This window comes from Pongo pygmaeus, chromosome 19, assembly GCF_028885625.2.
Source record: "Pongo pygmaeus isolate AG05252 chromosome 19, NHGRI_mPonPyg2-v2.0_pri, whole genome shotgun sequence".
NCBI classification, from domain to species: domain Eukaryota; kingdom Metazoa; phylum Chordata; class Mammalia; order Primates; family Hominidae; genus Pongo; species Pongo pygmaeus.
The window spans coordinates 81,385,702-81,403,291 of NC_072392.2; the positions used below are offsets into that span (position 1 = coordinate 81,385,702).

The following is a 17,590-nucleotide window of genomic DNA, read 5'->3' on the forward strand; positions in this document are numbered from 1 at the left end:
TTAAAAATAGGAAGGCCATATATTACAAAATTTTAACAGAGATAAGATTTCTGGTAAATTTTACTTACACTATTTTCTCTTATATGTTTTATTTTTCCTATGATGAACCATGTTTATATAATATCTTAAATTTTAATGGAGTTATTTATCATAGTTACTTTAAAACTCAGAAGTTGGTCTGACAAATAGAATTGCTCGTATCAGTAAACCAGTAATCACGTATTAGCCAATATATACAAACTTTGAAATTTGGAACTCCTTTTTATATTGTCAAAAACCTAGTGCTCTTTAGATATATGGAAATGAAACTTAATAATGTTAAACTTATTGGCATTTGAGTATTGTGTTTCAGGTTAGCACATTTAAAAGGCTTTTCTGAGCTCAGATTATTGATTTGTATATGCAAAAATAATAAAATAGGTAATTGAAATTTACACTGCCTTATTTTATCTCATACACTGAGTTTTGCTATTCACTGCTGTAAAGAGATGTCATTTACAACAGTTGCAGGCCATAGTAATTTGCCTATTTCCTTATAAGATAAAGATTTACAGATAAATGAAGATTTAAATCTCAATTTCTTCTTGAAATGAGAATTTCTTTAAGTTATTCAAAATCCCATTGAAGTAATGTCTGTAGGAATATCCTAAGTTATTGTGGTCATTTTTTGAGTAACTATTTCTTTGGATCAGTATGTTGTCTCCATATTTATTGCTTCTATGTTCTATCTGTATATCAATGTGTCTGGTATATCCTTTTATGTGGCACAACATAATTGCGTGAAAATAGAACTTATGTAGGAGGAACATACTTATTCTGAGTTACCTTGGATACAGCTTGGAATCACCAGTTTTCTTAGGCCTTAAGAATCTTAATAGATGAATCATCTTAATAGATGAAGGACATGAACAGATCACTTATACCTCTATAAATATCTACACAAATGTAAACTAGTTAGTTCATTCAACAAGTAATAGTACTTGCTCTGTGCCTGGCACTATTATAGGCAGTACTAAGGATATAGCAGTATATAAAACAGACAAAGGCTCTACCTTTTGTCAGCCACAGTCTGAATAATAAACATATAGAAAATGCAAATTAAAATAACAGTGAGAGGCTTCTTCCCACTATGATGAATTTACCAGTAACGGACTTGCCTTCCCACCGGAAACAACTGTTTTCAGACATTGGATAATTGACAGCATGGTAATGTGATCCCTGAGAGAAAGGGCATGGGTTGAGGGTGACAAGAACTAGATGAATCCTGGCTTTCTGACACGAGGTATTCTGACTGTGGAGAACTCTAGCAGAGAATGACAGTCTTGCTGAATTGAGATCAGAGATTGAGGCGGCAAGGGCAACCAGAAGTTACAGAGTACTGGAGGACAGAGCTAATCCGAGACAACTGCAGAGCTCTGCAGAAGGGTCCTTTTGCATCTTTAATACTGAGTTGCAGAGATGTGCAATGAGACTCCACGAGGCTAGAGAAAGAACGGAACAATTCCTAGAGTCCCAACAGGAATGGGAGATTTTTATTTTTTATTTTTTTTCATTCTGACCGGAAAGATCTTGTTAAAAACCGGGAGCATTCAGTAGAGATCCAAGTAAGAACACACATTAGTAGTAAGGCTAAACTAGCCTCAGAGTAAAAAATGACTCCATACCTGCCTAAATAGAGCTTAAAAACAAGTTCAAAAGGACAAACTGATCCACAATTGACTTACCTGCTTTGGAGGACCAGGAAGCAGCTACTTGGCCTGACTGTTAAAAGTTAGGAATAAAGAGGATTTTGATTTCTTTTGTGTTGTATCCTTATCCTTCAAATATCCCTCAATGTGGAAGAGCCAATACACAGCTAAAGTGTCTTTTCTTTTCAAATGTGTTTCCCTTGTAATTCTTCTTTGTTCTCAGTGTATTTTGTTGGATATCTTTTATAGAAAAGAATCCAGTCATTAAAGCTAGAAATTAAATGATTGTAGTAATTATAATGAAGATAGTTTATATAATCTATGTGTTTGATGAAAGTCTCTCTGTGTTTCTCAGGTGACAAAGATTTGTTTTATCCATGAGTGCTTTTTAAGACTCACTTTGTATAGTAAAACTCTTATTTGTAATGTCTGTCTTTGCTTTGATTCTCTATACTATTCAATTAACAAATAATGATTAACCAGCTATCATATGCCAGATACTATTCTAGGCATTGTAATATAAAGCATTATATTTGATGAAAAAGTTTGGAAATAAATAAACAAACAGGTCGATCTTAGGTCCTCATGATGTATATTCAGCCCATTTGAAAGAGAGAGGGCTAAATTTAATACAGCATCTGCTACTTTATTAGCTCTGCATCTCATTTTTATGAGTGTCCAAGGTATTATATAGAGTATGGCAAAGAATACTATGTTTTTATAAAACCTGTTCTCCATTTTTCCTGGGCATATAGGTAAACTGCATATAACTGCATATTCCAGCTTTCCTTGCACTTAAGTGTGTCATATGACTGAGCTTGAAGGAGGTATGATTGGAAACAATGTGTTCCAGTTCCAGACGTTTCGCAAAGTTCAGAAACTTTACATGTGCAATTCTCCCCTTCCCCCTCCCACCCCCTGCATCTCTGGATGCAGAAAATCCAACAAAGAACTCTGGGGCTGTAAGATACTGTTGGAACTACATTATAGAAAGAAGCTTCCTACTGAATACGCATATTGAATGAGAAATCTATTGTATTGGGCTACTGAGATAAAGTTGTTTGTTTCAGCTCTTGGCCTACCCTGACTAATACAAGGAGAAAACATAACTGTACTGTAACTGTAGTGATATATCTATGTGAGAGGACCATAATTTTTATAAATACATAGGCTGAAATTGAGCTTGAGAAACTTCAGTCTTTCTCAAGCAGTTCATTAAGATGAAAACATTGCTTTCTTTTGTATTAGTGCTAATAGCTCTTGTTCTGCTTGGACGGTTGTTGGAAGGGCTGCTTTAGGCTGTATACTTGCATATCCTATCCCTCCTTATCAATCTGTATTCTTCTTCTATCCTCTGAAATGAAATATGTCTCTTCATCATCTTACCTATCTTTTCCTTTCTCTTTCTTAATGATCAGAGACATATTTTTAAAAGATTTTTCTTTCCGTGCCAGATTTGGTCATGATAAAATCCTTCACTTATTTCAAAGTGTGGTAACACAATTTAGAAACTTTGAGTGAGAACCCACTCTAAAGCTTTCAAGAATGACCTCATGATTCACTCTCACTTTAATACAGTAACTACAGCTTTTCTATATTGACATACCACACTTGTCTAAGTTACGAAGCTGCATTGTAACCATGGACGTAGATTCTTCACAGATTACACGTGTGTACCACACAGGTTCAGTCTGTGCTTCCTCTTTCTTCACTTTTGACCTCTGACTATGCCATCCGTGGAATTGAAGGCTATTAAAAGTATAGAGAACTGGATTGGCCCTTCTGAAAAGATGGCAAAAATTTTTTAAGAGGAGACTGCTCTGATTATCTCATCAGATGACTAGATTGTTCAAATAATTATAAGTCTGTTCATATGAGAAGTCTTTTTTTTTAACTTACTATTTTCTCTGTTTATACTCGTTATCTCCCAATTCTCTTATTACCTAACCAATATTCCAGTCATGACTGTAACGTCACTTCTGTCCTTCATACTGAACACCAACTTAAATGCACTTGCCTAAATGTTTTGCTCACAACTCAACACAAACTAGACAGAAAATGGAGAATTAAGTCAAGTTGCTCTATTGAAATAGAGTTTGGCCGGGTGCAGTGGCTCACTCCTGTATTCCCAGCACTTTGGGAGGCAGAAGTGGGCGGTTGCTTGAGCTCAGGAATTCCAGACCATCCTGGCCAACATGACAAAATCTCATCTCTACTAAAAATACAAAAAAATTAGTTGGATGTGGTGGCACAGGCCTGTAGTCCCAGCTACTTGTTTGATCCTGAGAGGTGGAGGTTACAGTGAGCCGAAATCGCACCACTGCATTCTAGCCTGGGTAACAGAGCGAGACTGTGTATGATGAAATAGAGTTTGGCCACTGGGCGTGGTGGTTCATGCCTATAATCCCAGCACTTTGGGAGGCTGAGGAGTATTGCTTGAAGCAAGGAGTTTGAGATCAGCCTGGGCAACATAGTGAGACCCTGTCTCTACAAAACATTTTTAAAAATTAGCTAGGCGTGGTGGCATGCTCCTGTAATGCCAGCTACTCAGGAGGCAGAGGTAGGAGGATCACTTGATCCCAGGAGGTGAAGGCTTCATCGAGCTGTGATCACACTACTGCACTTCAGCCAAGTTGACAGAGCAAGACCCTATCTCAAGAAAGAAAGAAATACATGTTGGTACCTGCACTGTTTCTTAATTTCATTCATTTGGTATAGGATTTTCATGATTTTTGCCCCACCTGATTATAACTACTTTTTGTTTAACCTAATATTTTCTTGGAATTTCATGCTTTTGTTTAAGTAATTTACTTTTAAAGAAACTATACTACTAGTCAAACTAGAAAATCAATATCATGAACCTAACTAGAAGATTAACTAGAACATTAATCTGGCTACTTAAACCTTCAAATGATTCTGAAGCTCAACTCTCTTTGTTAAAAAGGAGGATTAGCTGATACTAGCCGCACATTAAAATTTTCTTCTTGACATATTCAGAAGGATAGACAGATAATTGAAAAGAGTAACTTTGTAGCGATTTCATTAGTCAGAATAGGCTAAACTATATTGCCATAACAAACCATCTTTAAAATGGCAGCAAATTCATACAACAAATGTCGGTTTCTAATTCACCCAGCAAATGCTGGCAACTCTCCAGGGCAGCTGTCCTTTATTGCTGCTTCAATCTTGTAGTTTCACTATCTCAACATGAGACTTTCATCATGATTTTTCTGTCAGAGGAAGAGACATACTGTAGAATCATGCAGGGACTATGTCACTTCTGCTTTTATTTCATTGGCCCAAACTAGTCTTCTAAACCGCACAACAGCTGGTAATTGTAGTCACGCCTCTGCCTAGACAGGAATGGAGACTAGGATATCGGTGGGCACTAGTAATGCCCACCGATAGTGGGCAGTAAATAGGCAGTAATCCTATTTACTGCCATTTTTATGGATGATTTTAAATCATCTTTTACATCCTAAAATCAGTCCCATACCTTGAGGAACAGTTTTTTGTTTTGTTTTCGAGACAGAGTCTTGCTTTGTTGCCCAGGCTGAGTGTAGAGGCACCATCTTGGCTCATTGCATCCTCTGCTTCCCAGGTTCTAGGAATTCTCCTGCTGCAGCCTCCTGAGTAGCTGGGACTACAGGCGCGCACCACCACTACACCTGGCTAATTTTTGTATTTTTAGTAGAGATGGGGTTTCGCCATGTTGGCAGGCTGGTCTTGAACTCCTGACCTCAAGTGATTCACCTACCTTGGCCTCCCAAAGTGCTGGGATTACAGGTGCAAGCCACCATGCTCACCCAGGAAGAGTATTATAAATGAAGTAATACAATATTTGAAATCAAAATATCAGGATATGAATCTGTAATCCACCACTTAATTACTGTAATCTTGGACAAGAGATCTTGTGATTCTGTTTTCCCATCTGCAAAACAGGATCCATGTATTTTACATAGAAAAATTACAAAGGTCAAATGAGCTTAGGTAAAAATTTAAGTAAAAGTATAAAATAGGCTGGGCGTGGTGGCTCATGCCTGTAATCCCAGCACTTTGGGAGGCCAGTGTGTGCAGATCACTTGAGGTCAGGAGTTCAAGACCAGCCTGGCCAACATGCCAAAACCCCGTTTCTACTAAAAAAAAAGAAAAAAAGAAAAATTAGCCAGGCATGGTGGTGCACAGCTGTAATCCCAGCTACTCCAGAGGCTGAGGCAGGAGAATTGCATGAACCCAGAAGGTGAGGTTGCAGTGAGCCTAGATTGTGCCACTGCACTTCAGCCTGGGTGACAGAGCGAGACCCTGTCTCAAGAAAAAAAAAAAGTATAAAATAAACTGTTACACAAATGATGTTATTTTATTTGTTGTTACATAGCTTTTTTTGAAAGTGAGGTAATTGTTTTTAGAGCTGTGTACCTCACATTAGAATTGGGCTCTAGCAAGAAGTTTTGCATCACTAACTAAAATAAATAGGCCATCTATAGGACCCAACAGAATGATCCCATTTCATCGGTCTTTCTAAAACAAAATTTAGGGATGTTTTCTCTTCCATTGAAATACTCATTTAAAAAAAATTGTTACATTTAATTCTTATTTGAGTGCCAGATAAGATCAGAACAAAATTAAAAGTTTGTATAAAGCTCTATAAGAAAACTACCGTCTATAGATGTAATGTTGGAAAAAGTTTTTAAACTTTTTTACTTGATAAATACTAAAATGGTATCAATTTTTAAAACAAGGCAAAGTGTGATGATATTTATTTTAATTGATTGAACTAAGTTAGAACAAACTAAATTCATAAGCCAGACATCGCTACAGATTTCTTATACACTGTTGGTATAAAGTCTAGCCACATATATCTGAAGTAACTTGATTTTCTAAGTCACTTGCTCCTGTCCCAACTTCTTTCTTAATTTTCTGGTAGAGTTTGTAAAGGAGTGCTATTATTTCTTCTTAAGGTAGTTGATAGGATTCACCAGTGTTGACAACTGAGACTGGGCTTTTTTGTGGTAAGATGTTTAATTACTAATTCAGTTTATTTACTTGTTATAAATCTATTCAGATTTTTCCATGTCTTAATGAATGAGTTTTGATCATTTGTGTCTTTCTGTGAATTTGCCCATTTCATCTAAGTTATCAAATTTGTTGGCTTAAAGTTGTTATTAATATGCCCTTATAGTCCTTTACGTTTCTGCAGAGTCAATAGTGATGGCCCCATTTTTATTCCTAATTTGATAGTTCGTGTCTTTGCTGTTTCTCTTTGTCAGTCTAGAGTAAGTTTTTTCGATTTTGTTTATCTTTTCAAAGAATTAAATTCTAGTTTCATCATTTTCCTCTGAAAAGCAAATAAGTTTATTGGCTATTTCATTGAGTTCTGCTTTAATCTTTATGGTTTTATTTTTCTGCCTGATTTGGGGTTTAATTTGTTCTTTTCCAGATTTTTAAAGACATAAGCTGTGAGCATGTTTTTCTCCAGTTACTTTTCAACTGTTGTAACCATAAAATTCTTCATGAAACTTTAAAAGAAGATAAATTAGTGAAATTAATAGGTCTTCTGAAACCAGTTTCTTAAAATCACCTTATAATTCCAATTTTTTAATAGAAAATTAACGTCTATTAAACTCTGATGAGTTGGGAGGCATCTGCAATACATTTTTCTCTTTAAATTGTGTAGCCTATGTTTTGTCCCATTTTCATGGCACTTGGCTTTCTCCTGTTTGTATCATAGCTGTTCTTCTGTCTTACCCCCTCATTAAGTTCCTTTAGGCTGGACACTGTCTTAATTATGTTTGAATCCCCTGAAGCATTTCTTACTGCTCTGTGCACATGGTAGGAACACAGTAGCATTCATTGAATTGAAGGGAAGAACTCATATGTTTTATGGAATTGATTTACAAATAGTTATTGCAGGTTTCTAACAAAATAATTTTCATTTAAACTATCATTATTTGTATGTGAAAATTTCATGTAGCACCAAATTTGCATTTTTAACAAATCTGAGTTTTCATGTTTGTGAAGTATCCCAATACTCTCAGATGATTATACTAATCCTTAAAAAGGTATCATGATGCCTCTTTTAATATTTATTACATAGTAACATTTCTAGTAGAGTGGGGCCTTTGTTATGTCACATTTTTTATAAAATGTTTAAAGAAGGAGATAAAGATGAAAAATTAAATAGGAATGTCATAATCTAGAGCTTTTAGCAATATTTGCCTGTGTATAAAATTATCAATTTATATTTCACAGCTATAACTTCTGAACAAGAAATTACTAAATACAGAAAAGCATTTGGCTCTGATATCACAACCTCTTTATTTTAATCAGTAGAAAACTCTATTAATATATTTGTGATAATACATGTTTTGAAATTGTTACCTGCAGATAAATATGCCAGTATACCTTCTCAAATTCCATTATTTTTGCTATTTCTTTGTAGCAATTTGCTGTGTCACTATTAGTATATAGTTATTTCATCCCTTATTGAATTATTTATAGATTTTAAATGATGACATTTCAGTTATTTGGCTTTGGTTACTTTAGAGTTTTTGTTTTATTTTCATTATTAGGAAGTTAATATAAAAGTCTTTAGGTGATAAGTACTTTCTTTAAAAGAATTTAATATTCACATTTTGCTGGGTACCGGGGCTCTCACCTGTAATCCTAGCACTTTGGGAGGCTGAGGCAGGAGGATTGCCTGAGTCCAGGAGTTTGAAACCAGCCTGAACAACATAGTGAGACCCTGTCTTTAAAAAAAAGAAAGAAAAAATCTAGAATTTAATATTCAAATGCTAAATTTTCAATAGACTCAAAGTCAGAATATTTTCTCCACACTTAGACAGCTTCTGTATTCTTTATGGTATATATTCTAGTGGGGCCCCTGTTTATATTGATACCATATGCTATGAGTTGTTGCTGACTAGGTAGATTTCAATATTTTTTAAATGGATATAATTGCCGTGTTAATCTTAAAAATGGTAAAACTATGTAATGTTGCCTTTTTGCTTAGATAAAATGAATCGTTTTTTCATTTCTAAAGTTGTTCACTGTGATAAATAGAGATAGGAAAGGTTCATATGAGAGTCCATAGTAGATAACTAGTGGCCACATACTAATTGATATTTGTATTGGTAAATAAACAAAATCATCTTTACTTTGCCACACTGCATACATGTTATATTTCCTTTATATTTGTATAAATCACAGAGAAATCGGATATCTAATAGTCTGTTTTCAGGAATGTATATGTATACTGTATCTCTAGCTACAATAATATACATTCACATTTAAATAAATGTGTTCCAATTATTTGACACTTCAGTATAAATTGGATGTAAAACTACACACAACAGTTTTTATTTGAAATTTGGAGTAAATTGAGTAGGGAACTAAAGGGCATAACATGTAGTATTTGAGGAAGATAGAGGGAGATGAGAGGTTTATAAAACATGTACTTCATTTTTTATACTTATATAGAAGAAATAACTAGAAAGATACTTTGCAGCTATGTATTAATTTTGTAATTAGTTTCAGAGAAGTATAGTTTTATTTGCATTATGATGAGTCAGAAATTGTTTCTACAATAGACTAGCCTTTATTTGATAAAGATTATCATATCAAATTTTGATTTTCTTTTTCTGCGTTGTATTTTTATTTTTTGTTTTTTTCTTTTCTTTAGATAGTTGCTTTCTCAGAAAACAGGAAATATGAATTATCATTTTTTTCCTCTTCACCATTTTTCACTTTTATCTACCCTGTGCCAAAATGTCAGATTCTATTGATTTTTCCTTCTCTCTGTTTTTTTTTTGTGCTTTATTTTATTTATTTATTTATTATTATTATACTTTAAGTTTTAGGGTACATGTGCACAACGTGCAGGTTTGTTATATATGTTATTTTTATTTATTGTTTTTGACTCCCCCACCATTTTGCAGGAAATGAATAATTAAAAGGGAAAATCTCCTTGCTTTTCCGCTTTTTTCAAGATGTTGCTTATGTCACCATTGAAGCACAATCATGAGAAACAGTTAATCAGCACATTAGATAGGGTAGGAGGATGCCCTTCCCACCTATTTCCAGATTTTAAACCTAACCGAGATCCAGGGTTAATAAGAAGGAAACAAAGAATGACACAAACACTATCTCTCCTTCTGCCCTTCTTTCCCACTCCCACTGCAGAAAATTCATGATATTCAAAGGTTTATTTTCTAGTAAATGTTTAGGAACTAAAATGTTGTGAGATTCTGCATATGAAAGCTTTGTTAAAACTTTTTAAAATACAGTTTTCTCTTTCCAGATAAATTTCTCAATGTTTCTCTCTACTTCTTTACAATTCTGTAGTTCAAATCTTTTCTTTCTATGTTGCTTCAAAGAGTTTTACAATTTTAGCTCTTATTTTTAGGTCTTTGATCCATTTTGAGTTAATTTTTTATATGACGTAAGATAAGGATCTAACCTCACTCTTTTGCATATTCAGTTTCCTCAAAACCATTTGTTGAAAAGACTGTCCTTTTCCCACTAAATGGTATTAGTACCCTTGTCGAAAATTATTGATGATACGGTTTATTTCTGGCCAACCTTTTCTATTCCATTGGTTTATATGTCTGTGTTTATGCCAGTACCATGCTGTTTAGACTACTATAGCTTTGTAGTAAGTTTTGAAATCAGAAAGTGTGAGAAATCCAAGTTTATTATTTTTTTCAAGATTGTTTTGACTAGGTTCCCTTGAGATTTCACATGAATTTTAAGATGGATGTTTCTATTTCTGGAAGAAAAAAAAAGTCATTGAAAGTCGTTGGGATTTTGATAGGGATTGCATTGAATCTATAGATCACTTGGGTGGTGTACCATCTTAATATTGTCCCCCAGTCCATGAAGAATGGATGCCTTTTCATTTATCTGTACCTTCTTTAATTTCTTTCAGCAATGTTTTATAGTTTTTGGTGCACAAGTCTTTTGCTTCCTTGGTTAAGTTTATGTCTACATATTTTATTTTTTTGTTGTTGCTATTTTAAATTGAACTATCTCCTTAGGTTTTTTTTCTCAGATTGTTAATTGTTAGTATATAGAAATACAACTAATTTTTGTGAGTTGATTATGTATCCTGCAACTTTACAGAATTTGTTTATTAGTTCCAGCAGGTATTTTTCTGGAGTCTTTAGGGTTTTCTGCATTTAAGTTGTCCTCTGCAAACAGATAATTTTATTTCTTTCTACTTTGGATGCCTTGTATTTCTTTTTCTTGCTTACATAAAAATTTTTATTTTCCTACCACATTGGACAATTAATGTTTATTAAGTTATCTTCAGGTTAACTTTACTAAATACACTTTATAATCTCAAATCCAACTTTGTGAATATACTTTCTTAGTACTTTTATTGTTATGCCTATCTTTATATTTATCTTTCATTTTTCATTTTCTTGATCTTCGCTTTCATTTGGTCTGCCTCCATACTGTTCTCTCAGTATATTCTTATCTGAGTCTTCTGCCAGTTTCCTCCTAAAAAATCCCTTCGGCTATGAAACATTTACTAAAGACAAATACCTCAGTAATTATTTGAAATTATTATTTTAATGCCCTTATATTTCTTTGGACTAGATATACTTCAACATTATCTACAGCATTCCAGCATACAGAGGAACCTTGATAGGTAGATTTTCTCTTTTCACCATTAGCATTCCTGTGTGATGAATCTGATTGCTCTTATCCTCCCTCAACCACCTGCCTCCCAAGTGATCATGGGAAGAATTAGTGAGTATAGATAGTATTGTTATTTCTTCAAAATAGACCCCACATGGTTAATACTTTATAACTTAGGACTCTTTAAAAAACAGCAACAACAACAACAACACAAGAGTTAAATTGGTAAAAGAATGACCGAAAAGAAATTCTAATAGCCGGGCGTGGGTGGCTCATGCCTGTAATCCCAGCACTTTGGGAGCCTGAGGCAGGCAAATCTTTTGAGCCCAAGGAGTTCCAGACCAGCCTGGGCAACATGGCAAAACTCTGTCTCTACAAAAAAATAAATAAATAAATAACGAAAATTACCCAAGCATGGTGGCACATGACTGTGGTCCCAGCTACTCGGAAGGCTGAGGTGGGAGAATCACTTGAGCCTGAGAGGAGGAGGTTGCAGGTTGCAGTGACCTGAGATCACACCACTGCACTCTAACCTGGGCGACAGAGCCAGACCCTGTCTCACAAAAAAAAAAAAAAAGAAAAGAAATTCTAACTTTACCACACATGTTGATACTCTCACAGATGAGGCCTTGATTTGTATTTCATTACAGCTTTTTTCTTAAGAAAATTTTCTTAATGAGCAGTTTGCATGTGGTGTTTGTAGATTCTCTAATCCAGTGTTCACAAACTTCAGTTTGCCATACGATCACCTGCAGGGCTTGCTGAATATAGATTGCTGGGCCCCCACCTTCCAGAGTGTCTGACCCAGCTTATCTGGGGTGAGGCCTGATCATTTGCATTTATGACAAATTCCCAGGTGATACTATACTGCTGGTCCAGGCACCACATTTTGTGAACCCATGGTCTAAAGAATACTGTTTAACTTCCATTCTGTACCACATATTTATTGTTGTCTAACTTAGACCATTTTGATTTGGATACTCTACTAAGGCATAACATACTGTATTTTCTTCAACATGAGTCCCTTCTTAATTAAAAAATAATTGATGATATCACTGTTCTCATCCCCTTAGACATCTTTGTTTTACTACCCCCATGCCTCAACATATATGCACAGTTCAGACTTCCAAATCATGCTGAATCTGTGATGACAACAGCAAAAACAATCATAACAGCTGATGTTTTTAGAACATTTATTCTGGGCTAGGTACTGTTTTGAGGATTTTATTTGAATTAATATAATCCTCACGAATTGTCTTTGATGTTATTAGCCCAAAATAACTGATGAAAGAAAACAAACACAGAAAGGTTCTTAGAGCTAGAAAAAAAAAATGAATGAAATAGGACTCTAATGTAAGCATTCTGGTTTCAGAGCCCTTACCCTTAATTCCTGCACTCTCAAATTCCTCACTAATGTGCTGCCATGTTATGCTGTCTCTATAGTATGTCTGAAACTGCTTTCTTTGTTTTCTGTAGCCATAGCCCTCACTACTCCATGTATTAATAAACTTAATAAGTGAGCTATATCTCTGTATCCAAGCACTGTGCTTAAATACTTATACATGTTTGGAATTAGTTAAGCTTCATAACAATACTGTGACTTTATGAGGAAACTGAGGCTTGGTAAGGCTAAATAACTTGCCCAATTTCTTACTATTAATATATGTTAGAATCAAGACCTAGATTTTTCAGATCACTCTACTTAACCTCTAAGCTGATATGCATTCATCTGCCCAACCTCTGCCAGATTCTGTAACTCAAGTTGTTGAGGGCATAAGAATCGATGTTCCCAGTGTCAGTTCCAATCACTTATTTGTGCAGTAGTTTCTGTTATCTCTTACATCACAATAAAATGCCAAGTTTGGGCTTTAGATTGTTCCTACCCATCTCAACTCAACCGCTTTCTTTCTTCTTTTAACTATCAGAGAAAGCCTTTTAATGTGGAATTCTCTTACTTACATGAATCATCTTATGTACCATTTTTTACAATGAAGCATATTAAAATTCCAGGCTTCCAGGTAAAATATTATGCCCCATCTTCCAACTTGCCCTTTTATGTTCTCCACCAAGCAATATTATGACTATTGTTTAACTTATCATATCTGTGATTGTCCCTCCTGTGTTTGACTTACAAATGACACTAGTTTTCTGTGACTTGGATGAGAACACTATTATCATCTACCTTATAAAATAGTTTAACTTTATTATTAGACATGCACAGTACCCATGGATGAGGGAAGAGGTGAAGAGTAGATAGAAGAAAGAATTAAATGTCTCCTGTGAGCTATAAAGATAACCTCAGTTGGAATTTCCTGAGAAGGGAAAATAAAGAAGTTGATATACATTGAGCTTCATAGATCTAAAATAACTCTCTTTGCTGGAGAATTGTGTATTTTAGTAAGAGGTTTTATTTTTTTTCCTCTGCCAGATCTATTTAACTTCTGATTAACACCATATAGTCCATACTGTCTTCACAGTCTTCAGCTATTTCCTTTTTTCTGTATGATCTCTAGAACCCTGATCTTTTCCCTTGACTTCATCTCATAATTCTTGTACACTCCTCATACCTCCCTTAAGTTCTCCTGCCATCCTTCACTTTTTTTCTTACATTTCTACCTTAAGTTTCTGGTCTGTCTACTAGCCCTAAATTTCATTATTAAAAAAATGTTTTTAAGATTTTAAGATATATAGAGTCCCTTGAGCAGGGACCTGTGCTGTCTTTGTCAGAACTCAGCAGGTAAAACAGTTACTCTGATGCCATGACAATGCTTTAATAAAATTCTAGTAAAGGACTTAAGAGCTTTAAGGATTAAATTACTATATAATCATTTTTCCTATACTAAGCAGTATTGAATAAATAAACTGTTTCATTATTTTTAAATCTGTTGGTGAAATTATAATGAAAGAGATTCTAATATTGGCTATTAGTATCCTGCATATATACATATAAATCACTTGAGGTCTTTATTTGTAATAATGATTTTTAAAAACAGGCTCAAGTCTCACACTCATAGCAAAGGTGAGAGTTCTGCTATTCCAAAGCTTGCTTTTGACAGAACCATACTGTTAGGACTCTTAATGTTAGGCCTTTGTTGCCATGGAGACAGTAACAGGCTTTATTATAATTTTTTAACATACGCTGAAAATGTACATACCCTAAGGTCTAAAGTGTGACTTAGTTGTCTGTTGGTTTTGAGTATTGACACATTTTGAAAATAGTTTCTATATACTTTTAATACTTGATTTTATCCTTCAAAGAAAAGGAGATTTCTGATCATTGTGATAACAGAGTTGTATATTACTTTTTACAGAGTCTTTTAGGAATAACGTAGAATCCTTGTGGGTCAGTGAGGACTTTGAAGAACATGCAGAAACTTTTGAGAAAAGTAATGTGATCTTAGACACATGTCTTGGCCACCTATGATTATGACACTAATATATAATACAAACAATTTCAGATTCAACTAATACTTTTGTGCCAGTACTGTGCTAAGCACTGTCACCCTATTATAGTTTATTTAATAGAACTCAGTTTGAAAGCACCTAAGCAATCCTCATATTTTAACTTTTACAATAACTGATTATTCGAATGTGTATCAATAGCATTCCTGAATTTTTCCTCCTAAAAATTAGTAAATAAAATGTATACATACTTTCAGTAAGTAAAACTTTCAATTAATGAGTTATACTTTATTCCTTACAAGAATGAATGGATCCCATGGCATGAGATACTAATATTCCATAGGCCTCATAATTAAATTGGTAACTAAATCACATGTCTTCAGCTTCTAGTGTCAAACTAGCATGGCCTAGTTACTATTTTAGTCCACCAGCAGTTTTGACTTTTTATATTAATAGCTGAGAAGTAAGGTAATTGATTTTCTTGTTAAGCTACGTAGATTAGGCCTGATGGCTTATATTTAATCCTACTTCTGGTGTTTATCGTGACCAAGTATTAGAGTAGTTATTTCTGGATAACAAAAACCTTTTGATTACAATTATTATAAACAAAACCTTAAAACATAGTCCTGTGCTTTCCTTAGTTAACATCTGTATTTAATGGCAAAAGAAGCCAAAGTAAGAAAGCTCTTTGCTTTATAAAGAGAGAGAAATAACTAAAGGTAACAGACAATCACAATTTGTACTAATAGTTTTGAATATTAGATTTTAGCTTTTCCAGTTTTCAGTGACTTTTAACAAGACCCATCTCCTCTATGAAGAATGCAGTTAGTTTTTTTTTTTTCTGGCTCAAAAAATAGGGTAACCTGATCTGAGTCTGACAGAGTGTGTCGTTCATTTAAGTGCTTCCATCTGTTGCCTGCTGTTCCCCTTACTCATGACCCCTCTATGTTTCTCTCTTTCCCTTTTTCCTTCTCTTTCCCTGTTTCTCTCCCTTCCTTTCTCTTTCTTTCTCACCTGCTCTCTCTGTCTCTTGCTCTCTCTCTCTCTTTGTTCTTAGCCCCTCTGAGGAAGGCAAAGTTTGTTGAGAGCCCACGAATTCCAGAATCCGAGCTTGGCTCACCAACCCTCACTTCAGCTCAGAAACTGGACGTGGATGCATACTGCCCTGGTAAGCATGCATGCAAAGTGTCTGCTTTGAAAGAGGGAGGACTGGATCTGCCATCCAGCAGAGCAGTATTTTGCATGTATACTACTCATAAAAACATGTTACCTCTTTTGCAACTGATTGCCTGTTCTTCTTAATAGAACATAGTTTTTACTGAATGCCCTGTTTTTACTTTGATACAATAATGAGAGTAAGTATTGAAAATAATTTCCAAGGTAATTTTCAAAAGAATTAAAATAATTTTGGTAGATAAGTAGTTTTAGGTAAGTAGGGTTACTTTTGTGATTTGAGATACTTGAAGAAATTTTGCTGTGGCCATGTGCAAACAGGAATGTTGAAGATGTGAATAAGAATATTCATTCAACACTAGACACAAAAGTGTTCTATGCAACACTTTTGCATACAACCTTTACGCCTAATTCCTGTTGGATTTCTGGGTGATTGTAGAAAATACTTGCAATGCTGGAAACATTAAACTTGAATTAGAAAAGAAATATAGGTTTCCGAGATGGACTCCTTTTGGATACAGATACTTACTTTTAGAAATACCTCTTGTGAATGGCCTGTAAACACATGTGAGAGTTCACTAAAACCCTTCTTGTGTGGGAGCCAAACTGAGAGAGACTCATTATCAATGCTTAGATTCTTTCAAACTTAGATGAGTTGCCTGGCAACATCCTTTACACTCTCTCTACAGTGAGTCTATAGAGCTGTGTCAGAAATGTTCACAGCTCTAGCTGAGTATACAGATTAGAGCATTAGTAAAGGACCTTGGAAGACTTGGTTTTAGGTCTTTTGTTTATTCCTGCTCATTAAAATTGATGTTAAACCACAGTGAATACAACTACTACATATTTACAGCATGAGGGGTCAGCAGAGTAAAATGATACCTAGTTCTGGGGAAGGTATCAGTATCTGTGATCTGAAATGTCAGTATAATATACCTTTGGAGCCAGATAAGACATAGTAAAACAAAAAACAAAACAGTAGGAGAAAATTTGGGCCAAACCTCATAAAATGAGAGACGTTTCATTTTATGAGTCAATTTTGAATATTGAAAGACCTTGGGGATTTTGCTTTCCTTCCGGGTATTGAAACGGCTTCATCCACTCTTCTAGATAAGCATTCTTTTCTAAATCAATCACAGTTTTGTATTAGGAACCAGCTTTTCTGTTTCCAAAAGGAACAAAATAGTTCTTTAAATGGTGCTATAGCACATGATTAGAAGAATCTTTCATGTTTTGAGGTATTGTCGCGCTTCTTGGGCAATCGAATATTGTACTTTGCATTTCTTCATGCAAATTTTAGTGTTATAAAGTAAAATAAGTGTGCTAATTTTCTATCCCTTTCTTGAGTTTTAGAAGGAAAACCCTATCAGAGGCCTTTTCTTTTCCAGATTTGCAAGTCAGAATGACTGTCATGGGGGGCCTAATCTTTCACTTCCTGATTGCCCATCTGACATCCTTAATCTAATCTAAAGCTAAAGTCTTATTCAGGTGATTATTTATGTATATTTTCCACAGGCATGAATTCTTTGTTGAATTAGAATTAAACTAAAGCTCGGTTATGATTTTTAGAAAGCAAGGAAGAAACTAAAACACAATATCAAAGTGCTGCTAAAAAAGTCCTTTTCTTATCTGAAACAATTTTAAAGCATAGAAACTTTATAGTGATTTGCTCTTTTCTAATGAAGTTA

At 34.6% G+C, this 17,590-nt stretch overlaps 1 protein-coding gene across 6 annotated transcripts in view; it reads left to right on the forward strand.

Annotated features, from left to right (window-relative positions):
• TANC2 (tetratricopeptide repeat, ankyrin repeat and coiled-coil containing 2) overlaps window positions 1–17,590 on the forward strand; it is a 487,927-nt gene that overhangs the window by 186,699 nt on the left and 283,638 nt on the right. For 3 of the 6 annotated variants that reach the window (XM_054458934.2, XM_063657088.1, XM_063657090.1), the window contains exon 5: window positions 15,787–15,897. The exons of the other annotated variants lie outside the window; for them this stretch is intronic. In XM_054458934.2, the coding sequence (XP_054314909.1) occupies window positions 15,787–15,897 (111 nt within the window). The remainder of the gene's footprint in view (window positions 1–15,786; window positions 15,898–17,590) is intronic. 6 annotated transcript variants of the gene reach the window in all.